General features: G+C 28.6%; 2 protein-coding genes across 2 annotated transcripts; one reads left to right on the forward strand and one right to left on the reverse strand.

Moving 5' to 3' along the window:
- Nucleotides 1–3,008: 3,008 nt before the first annotated feature.
- Nucleotides 3,009–5,708, reverse strand: LOC148203340 (putative flavin-containing monooxygenase 1). Its single transcript, XM_047326886.2, has 5 exons — nt 5,177–5,708; nt 4,654–4,891; nt 4,344–4,519; nt 3,824–4,185; nt 3,009–3,654 (listed from the first exon to the last, which is right to left on the reverse strand). Exons 1-5 carry the CDS (start codon nt 5,615–5,617, stop codon nt 3,303–3,305), a joined length of 1,569 nt encoding a protein of 522 aa, XP_047182842.1. The 5' UTR covers nt 5,618–5,708; the 3' UTR covers nt 3,009–3,302.
- Nucleotides 5,709–12,685: 6,977 nt separating this feature from the next.
- On the forward strand, nt 12,686–14,159 carry LOC124848752 (uncharacterized). The gene is made up of 5 exons (XM_047326526.2): nt 12,686–12,867; nt 12,957–13,006; nt 13,137–13,221; nt 13,618–13,679; nt 13,792–14,159. The coding sequence occupies exons 1-5, from the start codon at nt 12,807–12,809 to the stop codon at nt 13,984–13,986; spliced, it is 453 nt and encodes a 150-aa protein (XP_047182482.1). The 5' UTR covers nt 12,686–12,806; the 3' UTR covers nt 13,987–14,159.
- The last annotated feature ends 246 nt before the right edge of the window (nt 14,160–14,405 follow it).

A 14,405-nucleotide genomic window follows, 5' to 3' on the forward strand; every position in this document is an offset into this window, starting at 1 on the left:
ATGAGTCTCGTGGAGAGATTCTGTAATGATATGGTATTAGTGTATATGTTGATGTTGAGGGTCTTGTTGTTGGAGGTTATCCTGATACTTTAATAATCATCCAGTCTCAAGTAGAGAAGGATGAATTATGTGGTGAGAGGGGCAGGAGGTCCTGGTGTATGTGTCAGTTTTGGACATAGTGTTGAGGACTAACCTTGTGGATGGTATGGAGTATTTTGGAATGTATTTGTAAGAAGAAGTAGAAGTCATCACAAGTGCATAACCTTCCGTGACCGCTCATCAACGTATCATCCGAATGAGTGTCTATTGGGTATTGTGGGATGAGTGTCTATTGGGTATTGTGGAATGAGTGTCTATTGAGTATTGTGGGATGAGTGTTTATGGGGTATTGTGGGATGAGTGTCTATTAGGAATTAGGAATTGTGGTATGATGGAATGAGTATCTATGGTGCGATTGTTGTATGATGGTATGAGGGTGTCTGACATATTTACTATATGATGTTTGTTGAGTGTATCAAAGTAATTATGCATGTTTTATAGATGATTTGTTGCATGTTAGCTCACCCTACTTGTTTGTGTTTGTGTATGTGCGATGATCGTATAATTCGTTATACGAGAGCAGATGAAGGAATATCGTCTGATTCAGTGTCAATAAAGAAAGAGATAGAAGAATAAATTAGAATAATTCAAGTTATATTTTTGAGTTTGTAGTTGAAATCTGAGTTTAAAACACACACACATATATATATATATATATATGTATATATATATATATGTATATATATATATATGTATATATATATATATGTATATATATATATGTATATATATATATGTATATATATATATATGTATATATATATATATATATATATGTATATATATATATATATATATATATATATATATATATATATATCAACTATAAATTATCAAGTGTAAGATTTTGGGATGTTACCAATATATCATTTATAAATTATCAAGTGTGAGATTATGGGATATTACAAAGTAAACGTTACAACATAATTTTGTATTAATATAAGCATCTAATACATCAAAATAATAATATTTAAAAAAAAAACTAAAATTGAGCAACAATATAATATAAGCTGACTTTTCATACCATATACCTCCTATTAATTATCCCAAGTGTTAAAATGGAAAATTATGTCATAAATTTACTATTAAAATTTCATCACATTTTAACGGTAAACGAAACGAAAATTACAATTTTACTAAAATGATTTAGTAAATATAAAAAAAAATCCTCTCTTTCAAAGAATACGATTATTACCCACTCCCTTAATTTAAATAAAAAAATAAAATTAAAATTTTAGACGTGGAGGTAATCTCCAATCTAGTAAAAAATCATTTCTGAAAGCACAAATCTAACTTTTGCCATTAATTATTAACCAACAATTATTTTTACATCGTTTATATTTTTTCAAATTTTAGATAATCCTTGTAACTGTCCACGACAAATTGGTCTAGGTGAGACCCCAGATTCTTCTGCAAAAATATCTTTCCTATAGCTATTATTTTATTATTAAAATAAAGTTAATAATCAATACAAAATTCTCCGTAGTATTCATGAAGAAAATAAAGATGGGATTAATGTTGTGCAATAATACCGCTGCATCTTATCTCTTGCAGGTCAGGGTCATGTCTCGTAAAGATAATAATATCACATTTTTATCTCATACAAAAATAGCTTTATCTCTTAAATTTGGAAACTTTGAGAAAAAGTGATAGCATTAAATTACCGATATTCTGACATCAAAATTAAATGATTTTCAGTGTTTTATAGTTAACGCTTTTGGTGTCCATTTTTATAAGGTGTTGTATCAACATGTCTTTCTTCCTCCACTTTCTATTTATTATTTTGCTCATAAATAAAATTTTATTTTTAAAATTATTATTTTTTAATTTTATCTATTCATAACCTATTCTACTAATAATTTATTCTAAACCCTCGTATATCAATAAAATATTTTTCTTCCATTTTAACATTATATTTCTTCCTCTCTTTCTTTTTGTCGTTGTAAGATACTACAAGTTATAAAGGTTAATGGTGGTGGAAAGAATTATCAAATAGTGTCGCTCTCGTGGTGCAGTGTGTGGAGTGTTGCAATGTGTGTGTTGCTTTCTCCAGGTGCATATTCGAATAAACCTTCAAATAAAACCCTAAAAATAAAAAATATAACCTTTAAATGGAGGTAACATCCTTCAACGGATGTCAACATCCGTTTAAGGTAAAACGGATGTCAACATCCTTCAACAGATGTCAACATCCTTCAACGGATGTCAACATCCGTTTAAGATAAAACGAATTTTTCCTTAAACGGATGTTGACATCCGTTGAAGGATGTCACTCCAATTAAGTTTTTTATTTTAGGGTTTGTTTTAATAGTTTATTCTTTATTTTGGAAATATTTTAATAATTTAATTTAAATGTTTTGATTTATTATCTTTGAATATATTTTTAATGTATTTTAATAATGTAAGGAAAATGAAGAAGAAAGAATTGGAGGAGGAGAAGTGAGACAGAGAAGATAAATGGGATTGCAGAGTAAAACAGAAGACAAATTATTAAACGAAAATGAGAGATGAAAAAATTGGATGCATAGAGTAAAGTAGGAGAACTAGGTTTGAAATAAATTAAAATAGTAAAAGTAAAAAATTGTTTAATTTGAAGATATAATTGGAATTAAAAAAAAATTAAGGAGATAAAGGAAGAAATGTGTGATGACGAAAGAAGCAACACCCATTTATAAAGATTTCACCTAAATTATAGACCCCAAATAGATTAAGTTGCAGCACAACAACAAAAAAAATGTTGATATTTATTACTAAATTTAAGAGGTGACTCAGCGCGCGTTAATGCTTACATTAAAATGATTATTAATACCACTCTAATATTTTTTTAGCAGTAAAATATATAAATACCTACTAATACTTCCTTGCTAATTCTAGTGACAGGACATGCTTATGAAAGGTTGAGAATGATGAAAGATTCAATCTGTGTGACACTGTCATATAAATACTTCAACCAGTGATAATCAAACTATTTCAACTCGTCTAAACTTTTTTCATCATCTTCATCTTCTTTTGAGAAAAAGAATTTAAATTGAGTATTATATAATGTAACATAATTTTAAATCATTGTTGAAGGCCAAAACAAATTGACCAAACATTACTAGAACGTAGGGATGATTCGTACCAAAATACATAAGTTGATCGTATGTGTTGTGCAGAGATCAACTTTTGCCTAGTAAATCATATTATCTTAACTTCAAATTGTTCTATTTATGAGTAAGACCTACGTAATCAGCGTGACCATAAGGTTCAAACAGTTCTTTAAAAAAACCATTCTTCCTTCTGGGATTATGCTTCATGTCTTTGCAGAGTTGATCCTGATACCAAATTGCACAATTACCAAGGCACGTTTTCCAAAAATATGTTCCACCATATTGCTTCAAGTGTTCTTCCCACAGTTTCACCTCCTTCTCCATCTCTCTTATATTAGGAAGTTCAATGTTTCCATCCAAGAAATGTGCCACCCACAAGCTTTTGATTTCTGAGGAAAAGATGTTTGACAGACTCTCTGCATATCCTATTATTGCCAACTGTGGAATCCGAGGGTGGATTATTTGTCTGAATTCATTGGTAAACATAGGTAAAGGTTATTATTTTGGTGAACATAACTATAGTTTTTTAGTCCAAATGTAGCATATACTACTACAGAATATAAATTTAGAAGATTAACTATAAATTGACTAACAGATTGCAAAAGAAAAACAGGAAAAATCAAGAAGGGACTGACCTGTAGAGAGGAACTGTCGAGGAGGTTGGTGGCAGAGCTATGTGATTTTGGAAGAGTGTAGATTTAAACATGTTTCTTATTTTCTGGTCACCTCTGTATCCAGTGGCAAAAATTACCATATCTGTCTCTAGAGGTTTAGCTTCTCCATCAAGGATTACACCTTCACTGCAGAAGCTAAAGCTTTGTGATTTCTTTATGATGATGGATCCTTCTTTGAGTCTGTCGAAGAATTTATCAGGAAACACTGCAATCAGACATGTGGAGAGGTCTTGAAAAAAGCTGTGGTCCGGTATCAATCCATACTTCTTCAATGGCATCTTCCATTTCAGAGTAGTTTCAACAACTTTAGAGATTCCCCATCTCTGAAAATTAACAGAGGAACTGTGTATCAGCATACTGTTCTATAAAAATTGAAAACTTGGTCTACTTAATCTATAAAATTATACAATCTTGCTTTTTTTGTTTTTGCATTTTTTAATATTGTGAAGAACTGCATAAACAGAATGTCATTGAATGTTACCAATGGTGAAAGTAAAGTGGCCAGAAGGCCTAGCAAAAATGGTTCTCCTGGCTTGTGAACTGAAAGCTCTGCAAAACGATTTAAGAATAAAAATCCAGCAATAACTCCCCAAACGTTAAAATCTGGAAGAAACCAGTGTGCGTTCCTCTGGATAATTGTGCAGGGGTATTTGACTCCTATCAAAGTTATGAGAGAAGAAAAATATCAGAAGGGAATATAACTAAGTATTAGCAAGTGATGTAGGATAAAGTCAATAAATCATAATACTGCAGGTTGAGTAGAAAACTTTGCAACCAAAACAATTTCTCACCATTTGCATTTGCACATTCAGCTGCAAGATCCATAGCAGACTTTTGTGAGCCAATTATTGCGACTCTTTTTCTTGTTATCAATTCAGCAGCAGTGTCATTGTCCAGATTGGAGTAGTCCATGGAGTGCATAACTTTGCCATCAAAAACTTCTGGACCTTGTCCTGGTGGGAATTCAGGAATGTTTGGAAGACCACTGTACTTTCCGATGCAAAGAACAACAAACTCAGACTTGTGTACCTGTTCATACAAATGTTCAATTCAGTACATCGTTACTATAAAAACAAAAAAGACACCATTGTAAATGACAAAAAGCATCTACTAACTATGCTGTGTCTCTATTCTTTGAGCTCAAACTCATTAAAAAAATTAACTTTATGAAGAAAACAGACAATGATGTCAGTCACTAAATTTTTGTAACTCAAACAAAAGACACAGGACCCCTAGAAGATACTTTTCGACAGAACAATGAATACATAAATGAAAGTAAGACTTCCTCAGATTAAACAAACCATAATCGCATACCTCTGTAGATAAAGTCTTGGTATTTTGCACTGTAACATGCCAAGTTCCCTTGGAGCAAAAGGGCTTGCCCTTACCACCCCACAATTCCCATGACTTAATTTCTTCAGTAGACTCTCCATCAAGATAATCTATATCAATGACTTTGGAGTTGAATCTGATGTGAGGAATGAGGGAAAAATGTTGAGCATAGGAGTTAAGATAATCTAGCACTTGGTTTTGACTTGGATTATCTTCTTTTACTGAAGAAGGCCATGGAAAATCCATGAACTGGTACATTTGTTTATTGTTTTGGAGCTTGGTGGATTCCATAGTATGCCTCCATAGCCCTCCAACGCCATCATCAGCTTCAAACACAGTTGGGTGAAATCCAAACTGCAGAAGGTATTTGCAGGCGACAAGGCCACTGGTTCCTGCCCCTATAATTGCAACTCTTCTTTCCATTTCACCTGGGAAGTAGCTATCTCAGGGCTGTAATACGTTGAAGCGAATGCTTCGAACTATATTTATAGTAAAATGTTATCAATGTTATGCAGAGACGTGTGGTCTTCCTCCTATTGGCATTGACTTGTTTATCTAAATCTTTTGTAAGGCAGGGATAATTGTGTATTTTTTCTTCACTGGTTTAATAGTGTCTTTGATTCCTTTTTGTAAAATTTACAATGATGATGTCGGAAATATTTTTGTTTTTCTGAAATTTTAGTTCCTCACACTTGAATTATCGATAATTTCGGACAAATCTATTATTGTTCACGTGTAGTCTTCTTTGCATATGGCTCTGACTATGTACGATGAGATAGGGACATGAGAAAAAAAATGCACTGTACAAATACTTGTTGTCTGATCGTGATTCCATATATTTTTTAAATTGAATAAAGTTATAAATAATTAAAAGGTAAGAGATCAAAATTATGTAAAATTAATTTCAAACCAAAATTATAAATAATTAAAGATTAAGGGACTCAGATTACAAAAAATATAGATAAAACTATAATTAAAAGATTAAATATATTCATAGTATTTTAATTTTAAGAAGACAATTATATTAAACCGTTCAAACCACAACTTGAAACATAAATTTAACATAATTAGATTAAAAAAATTATATGTTTTGACTTTTATTTTTAAAATTTAAGAATTAAACTATATCAAAATTTTAAAAGAAAAATAAATTCTAAATTTATCTAAAATCATATTTAACTCTTATAATTATTATTTTTTAACATAAAAATTGAAAACCATATACTTGCAAATGGTGAAGAATTTTGACGATTTAAATAATTTTTTAATATGTAATTTAGTGCTTTTATTTAAGTATAGTTCCTATTCAATTTTTTTTTTCAATTGTTCCTGTTTATTTTCATTATATTATAACTTTTTTTTTCGTTAAGTGATAACATAAATAAAATGTTTAAATAAGTTTTATATTGTTAACCATTTTTTTAGTTCAGTAATTTTTTTTAAACATTAAGTACCTAATTGAACTTTATTATGGTTTTGGTTAATAGAAAGTGTATTAGTTTAAATATTAAAATGAAACACAGTACGTATCACTTTTAGATTTGGTCTCTTCTAGTATCCATGTCTTGAGTATAGGCGATACATTTGACTGGTTAAGAAATAACATGATCTGACATAAATAATGTGACAATTTTATATAGTAAAATTTGACATTTTATCAAATGTTAGATCAGGTTTCGTATTGAGACCAAACCGTATAAATATTTATATATTTTTTTTGTTAACCGTCTTTAAATTAAATAAAGTTTTAGAAGAGTTTTTCTGACAGGTTTTGGGAATCTACTTTACTTTTGATTATATATTTGGCTTTGAAAAAGTCAAACATTTATCTATTGGAGAATAGTATTTTATTTTATTTTATCAAAACATAGTTGAACTTCTCTTCTTGTTTTCAATTTTGTTTTACACTAACAGTCAATACAAAATAGAAAAGAATTCATAGTGATTATTGCATAATTCATAGTGATTATTGCTTAATACTTGAAATGACGTGAAACCTGAGATAATTTAATTTTAACCTAGTTTGGAAATTAGTATATTGGATAAACACTGAAATGTTTAAAACGTATTCATGAGTTTCGTGTGTTCGACGATGCAATCCATTTCATTTGTTCGACGAAATGCTCAAAATCTTTATTTTAAAAGTTTTATAAATATTAAAAGATGAATTTAAATCTAATTAATTTTCATAAAAATAATTTATAAGACAGATTATTCTCATTTATATATTATAATGATTGATTATCGGAAGAGGTTTATTGGAGAGACACAATACTAATAAGATTTGAGTCTAATCATATAAAGTTGACATCACTCTCTATCAAAACCTTAAGACAATGAGTTAACGAGTATTTCATCTTTATATACAATTTTACTTTTTCATTTTTAATATATGAAATTTAGACTCAAATTTTTAACAATAATTTGATTTTGAATTTGCAAGAGATTGGGTCATGAACAGTTTAATGATCAAAAGAACCGAATAATGTAGTTCAAATAATGGTTCTAGTCAAAAGCCAATTCCTATTTGTCAAGTGTCGGTGGTGCTGTATTTTTCTTATTACAGCGCTGAGCAGCCAGGTATATATAAGAATTAGCGAAAGTAATTTATGAAGTAAAATAGTTATATTTTGTTGACAAAATGAGAAGAGGAGAAGGTAAGCACGTAACTAAAATTCTGGAGTGAACTGACCCAGTAAAACCTTTTGGGCTACATTTCCTATTCTGTAGGTTACACGATGACAAACGTAAACAAATAGAAAAAGTGTAGTTCCTTAATACAACAATGAATTTATGAAGTGTTGAAGGAAATACTTGAATATCCTATAACATGATATTATTTTCTATATATAGTAATAGAAACATGACCATCCACGTCAACATGTGTATCCTCTCTTTCACAATCTATTCCATAGTCACTACATGCAACTAGATATATATACTTCATTTAATCTTTTCACTATCAAATCCACTATAAAAAAATAATTAAATACCAACTAATATACAAATAAAAAGTAATTAATCATTATATTTAACTAAATTATACATATTTTATAAATAAAAATTATTGATATTTGAAATAGTCTTTATTATTAATAAAAAATTATAATTAATTCATGAATTAAAATCGAAATTTATTTCTAATATTAACTATCAAAATTTTAATTATTTATTATTATTGAATCTAAATTAGTCTAAATAATAGTAAGTAGAAAAGCAAGTACTTCCATTTCTGTATCCAATCATTTACACGGAAGTAAGAGGTGTTTCAGCTCATCCTAAAAATTATGAAGAAATGAGACGAAAGTCACTTGAAAAAAAAAATACATGTTCATCTTTTTTAAACACAATGTATTTGAATAAATATAATCAATTATATATACACATAAACAATTGTTGATCATATATATATATAATTTATTATTAATTATACAAATAAAAAATAATTAATAATAATAATAATAATACGTAAATTAAGTATTGATAAAAGTATTAAAAATAATTTTAATAAAAATAATAAAAATTTAATAATAATTTAATAATTAAATAAAATTAATTTATAATAATAATAATTATGGTACTTTAGTCCGTTTGTAAATATATCATTTTGTAATTATCACTCAAATGTTTCCTTCATTTTGTTTACTTTTCATTCTCTTTTTCTTAATTTAAACAATATCACTTTTCACTCTTTTTCATTTTCATATTTTTTCACTCTCTCAAATCTACTTCTTGAAACAAACAGAGCCGCTGGTTCGAATTTGACATATACTCTAAACAAAATTTAATGGCTTGTTCTACAATATACCATTCGACAATTAGAGTTTCTGAACAGTATTCATTATTCACATGTAAAGATATCCATGTAATTCTCAACCGAACCAAACAGCATATATCCATGTAGATAATTCAAGTCATGCAATTAAATCTTCCTCAAATGAGCTATTGATTGATGAAATAAAATTAATAATATTAAATTATAATAATTTAAATATTATTAAAATAATAGTCAACAAAATATAAAAAATAAAATCAATTCTAAATTATCTTCCAACGAACATAGAACTATTTCTAACAAATTAGTTTTTATAAACACTTATAGTAAAAGAAATAATCAAATACAATAAAAATAAGAAAAGAAGATAAAGATAAAATAAAAAAGATTAAATAATAAATTAATAAAATAAATAAATAAATAAATAAATAAAATTACAAAAAGATAAAATAGATAAAAATATTAATAAAAAATAGATTAATTTAAGTGTTTTTTACAATAAAACTCATTGGTTATTTAAAGATTATTATTAAATTAATTATTGTCTTAAGTTTTCTAATTAATCAATATAAATTTTCAATTAACTTGTTAGTGTTCTTATTATCAACCAAAATACATTTTCAATGAAAAGTAAAAACTTTGTATATTAATCTATTTACATTCTCAAATAAATACTATTATATCTAATAATGTATATTCTTTTATCACTTTTATCAAGTAAAAAACTAACAATTAAAGTACATTTTTTATTAATTCTTATTAAAATTATCACCTTTAATCAAATACATTCTCACAAAAATTTATTCAGTCACATAAAAGTTTATAACTTTAATCAAAATACATTATCAATTAAAATTAAAAATCCTTTGACTCTTATGACTGATATGTTATATAAGATTTAACATTGTGCTAACTTGCTACAATATAAAAATCATTATTTTTAGGGTGTCATGAAACTTTAATCAATTTATTTTTACACATTCATGATTTCAACTTAGTTGCAATTGCACTAAAACACTTTAAAATATCTAAAGAACATTTATGCAACTAAAAAAACTATTTTTAACATATTTTCGTATTCCATTATCAATAAACCCAATTATAACAAATCCTAATTAAAACAATCTCTTACAACACAAAAACCAATTAAAAATCCTATATGAAAGACTAAATGATGACATAAATTTATATTAATATGATATAAAAAAATGAAGATAGAAAATACATTTTTAATTGACTCAAGATTATATTGGCTTCATTTTTCAACTAGTTTAACTTTTAAAAGTCAATTACTTTCATTAAGAAAAATTGATATTATTGACAACCAAAATCCATTCACAATGCTTAAAATCTATTGGTAAATCAAAATTACCAATGACTAATGATGATAGAAAATTCATCAATAAAATTATCATTTATAAATTTTATTATAGAATTTATGTTCTATTGATAAAATTCATTAATAAATGTGATTTGGTTGATCTTCTTCTTTATCGCTCCTTCTTTTACTTTCTTTATTTTCTAATTTTATCTTCATTTTCCCATCAACCCAACTCACGATTTCAATCAGTTGCGCAAAGCTTCACATTTACGAATTCCTTGGAATACACAAAGCCACCTAACACCTCACTTAATTATTTTTGCCGCTTTTGCAACTGGTCATGCTCGAACGCTCCTGGTGTTAAACTCTCAAAATTCGAATAGAACCACCGCTTTTCCAATATCACATATCATTTTCTGTAAATGATCGACCATCCCTTCGTCAACATTTTTTGGTTTTAACGTTTTTGGAAAGTCTATTATTTCTTCATGTCTGACAATACAAAAAATAAATAGGTGATAATGTATTTTTGCAAGTTCTTGACGCATCTTTTTCAAACAATGAACACATAAATAATATGTCCCCTTAATATGTTTCTCATTTTTTCAATTAAATTACAAGTACTCATCAATGCTCTTTTCATACTTTCAGTAACGTGACTTTATTCATCCAAATTCAATCCATAACTACGTATATTACAAATTTCATAATGCAATGTGATTTTCACTTTTCTAATTCAAGCTTGGTCTCCAAAGTACAAGAAAGAAAAATGGTCACCAATAGTGCACCATACTAAAAATATTCAAATGGAGAACAACGTTGGATGGTTTGAATCAAAATTACACCAAATTTAAGATTAGACTTATTGTGTATGTATTAACAAATTATATAAAATATTTCTGCAACAAATACCACGGCTATTACATCAATGACAGCAATAACAATAATCATGAACAAGATGAAAGGTACAGTGATGACGCAAAACCAAAAAGAAAAAGGAAGGTAAAAGAATTGTATTTTTTTTTGTTAGAAGATAATTAAATATAAAAGTAGACATTTATATCAAATAAGTAGATGTGCAACGTAAATGTCAACTTTTACATGGATTCTCGTGTAATCAACAAAAAGAACATTATTAACTAAAAGCCACCTCACATTTTTCTTTTGAATGGCCATTTCATCTAGAGTAAATAATAAACATAGATATCCTTTTGCCCTAGTAATATATAGGTTTAATAGCCAATTTAGTCCCCACTTTGGTTGAAAAATCTCAATTTAGTCCCTCGTTATAAAAGTGTTTTAAATTAGTCCTAACTTTTAAAATAGTGGGTCAGATTGGTCCCTTTCGTTAAATATAAGTTAACGAAATTAATGGATGATGATGTGACACAGCTTAAAGCTGATGTGTTAGATTGGTCCCTCGTTAGCTTTAAGTTGTGTCACATCATCATCCATTAATTTTGTTAACTTATATTTAACAGAAAGGACCAATCTGACCCACTATTTTAAAAGTTAGGACTAATTCAAAACACTTTTATAACGAGGGACTAAATTGAGATTTTTCAACCAAAGTGAGGACTAAATTGGCTATTAAACCTAATATATATCTAGACAGAAGGAATTGATAGCTATTTAATGTAAGAGTCAATGATGTATAATATATTGTAATAATTAATATAAGCACTTAATACCAAATATGTCAATAATTGAACAGTGTTACCCTTTTCCTTATCATTATACCTATCTAGTTAGAGCAAGGGAAAAACGTTGTGCGACAAGTTAGGCTGTCAAGGAATTTAGACATTAGTAAATAAATAATATTGTCTTGTAGAGGCGACATATCGCTAAAAGGACGAAATAAAGTAAGCATAGGAAAAACGAAACCCTTGCTCATGTACCACAAAAGTGAATCTCAACGCTGGTATCAGGGAGGACTGCAAACATTGAAGCCTACATTCGTGAAAAAACAAGGAAAAACAACAGTAAAACAAGGAAACTATAACATTACATAGTGTTCTTAAAACTCTTCCCAAAGTAAATGTTTTTTTTTTTTTTATTTAGAACCCACTCTTCATCTTTCCTTTTGCTGTTGTACACTAACTCATCGTTTGTTAATATTAATTATTTTTCTGTCGTTCAAAATATTGTTAACACCTAGACTGCACTTAAAATGATTGGGAATATTGAATTATTTATAACTTCCTCCGACAATGGTAGAAGACAACAATAGAAAGAAAAAAGGAAGTTTAGAAAAATACCCCTCCCAGTTTAAGTTGAACTTCAACTAAAGTGTGGACCCCTACACCCTACTCATTGATAGATATATAAATCTAAGTATCCATAGATCCCAAAGGCCATAATATATCACTCACCACTCACATGTTTCAATTCATGATCGATTTTCAGCTGTTCAATCTCAAGAACTAATTCTCCTCCTGCATAATTTCAACAAGAAAGACCTCAATTTTCCACCTTATACTTCCCAACTTCTGGTTCTACCCTGCAGTTTTCTTCAAATGAAGCCTTCTTCTGTAATTTTCCTTCTGCTTTTTTCTCTCTTTCTCACCCAGGCTCGAGGTAATTTCAAGTACTATGGTTTCATAAGAACTTCATTTTAGACCTTCTTTTATGTGTGATAATTTCTCGTGTTTGCTTTTGTTGTTCAGGAATTCGCTTGGAGAAAGGGTCTTTTGCAGCTCACCAACATAAACAACACGTTAGTTACAATTGCTTTGATATGTTTTACGTACTTGTCTTTCCATATAAATCTCTCAACCTTCAGTTATAACTTCCACAAACATTTTTCCAATGTTAATAAAAAGCAGAAACAAATCTTCTGATTGCAGGATGAAGAAAGCAATCTGTTGAAAGGAATTAACAGTGCTGCCAAGAAGGATGCTACTCTCTGCGAAGATGAACAGTATTGCGCAGGTACCCTAAAGAAGAGAGCCTCTAGAGTATCCAGAAAACCAAACAACTTACCTCGTATTCATGAAGATTATAGTGGACCAAGACATCATCGACCTAGGCACCATTAATATTTTACCCCAGAAATTCATTTTTCTTTGTTACTATTGTTATAACACAAGCATTCTTTCCGAATCTTGCCAACACACCTTGTATTTCTTGCTTCTGATTCCGAATCTTACCTATTCTTTGTTATATTTTAGAAAGAAAAATGAAAGGAATTATTGTCGTTATACATTCTTGTTCTGAACTAAACCTTTACAATGTATATTGTATGAAGCAACATGCAAGGAAATTTAGTCCTAACATGACATGCTCCACCATATAATTAAGATCCTGGCTGTTCTTACGTTGGTGCAGGAAAAAGAAAGGGTAGGAAACTTGTTACTTCATCAATTTCCACAAACCAAGATATTTCAAAGGTTGGTTTATATATACATACACACACATGTAGTTAAAGTGTGAACTCAAAAAGAAACCTTAGAATTTTATGTTTTCCTATTTATGATTTATATACATTTACTCCATGGACAGAATGTGAAGAATGAAGGGAATGAAACTGAGGCCACAGAAAACGACAGCAGTAGAAATTATAAAGTGAAATGGGAAGGAAAGGAAATATTTGTAAATAAGCAAGAAGAGATTTCTGATGAGAACTATATGGAGTTTGTGGACATTGTTGGCATGGACTATTCTCCAGCAAAGAAGAACCCTCCCATACACAACTAACTCTTGGGATGATCAACAAGAAAAATGCTGCAGTATTTTAGGTCTAAGAATGATTTGTAAATTTTGTTATTGTCTGTGTTTTATGTCCTTTGATACTATTTTATGAGGGTCGGAGCATGAAAAGAATGCTTGTTGTTCCTTGTTTGAGATCTAATATTGCATAAATTACACTCTTTTTTCACACGGATATTTAATTTACATTTTTATTTTATTTTTTAAGTATAAGATTCTCTTCTCTTTATTATGGACATATTCAATTAATTATTTTAATCTAAGCAAACCCTTTTAAAAAAATTCCCTTGTTGTGCTTCATATTAACTAGAAAATTTAAATATTTATTATGAATTTTAAGACTCAGAAAATAAAATAAAGTATTTTAATAAATTTTAAAGCTAATAATAAATTACATTATTTCAATT

This window comes from Vigna umbellata, chromosome 2 (genome assembly GCF_029865625.1).
Source record: "Vigna umbellata cultivar VRB3 chromosome 2, Vumbellata_1.0, whole genome shotgun sequence".
NCBI classification, from domain to species: domain Eukaryota; kingdom Viridiplantae; phylum Streptophyta; class Magnoliopsida; order Fabales; family Fabaceae; genus Vigna; species Vigna umbellata.

Coding starts and splice junctions, on each gene's coding strand:
- LOC124848752 (XM_047326526.2), top strand. CDS start 12,807: ATGAAGCCTTCTTCTGTAATTTTCCTTCTGCTTTTTTCTCTCTTTCTC. Junction 12,868..12,956: donor CTTTCTCACCCAGGCTCGAG/GTAATTTCAAGT, acceptor TTTGTTGTTCAG/GAATTCGCTTGGAGAAAGGG. Junction 13,680..13,791: donor CAAACCAAGATATTTCAAAG/GTTGGTTTATAT, acceptor CTCCATGGACAG/AATGTGAAGAATGAAGGGAA.
- LOC148203340 (XM_047326886.2), bottom strand. CDS start 5,617: ATGGAAAGAAGAGTTGCAATTATAGGGGCAGGAACCAGTGGCCTTGTC. Junction 4,892..5,176: donor CCAAGACTTTATCTACAGAG/GTATGCGATTAT, acceptor TTGTATGAACAG/GTACACAAGTCTGAGTTTGT. Junction 3,655..3,823: donor TCGACAGTTCCTCTCTACAG/GTCAGTCCCTTC, acceptor CAATGAATTCAG/ACAAATAATCCACCCTCGGA.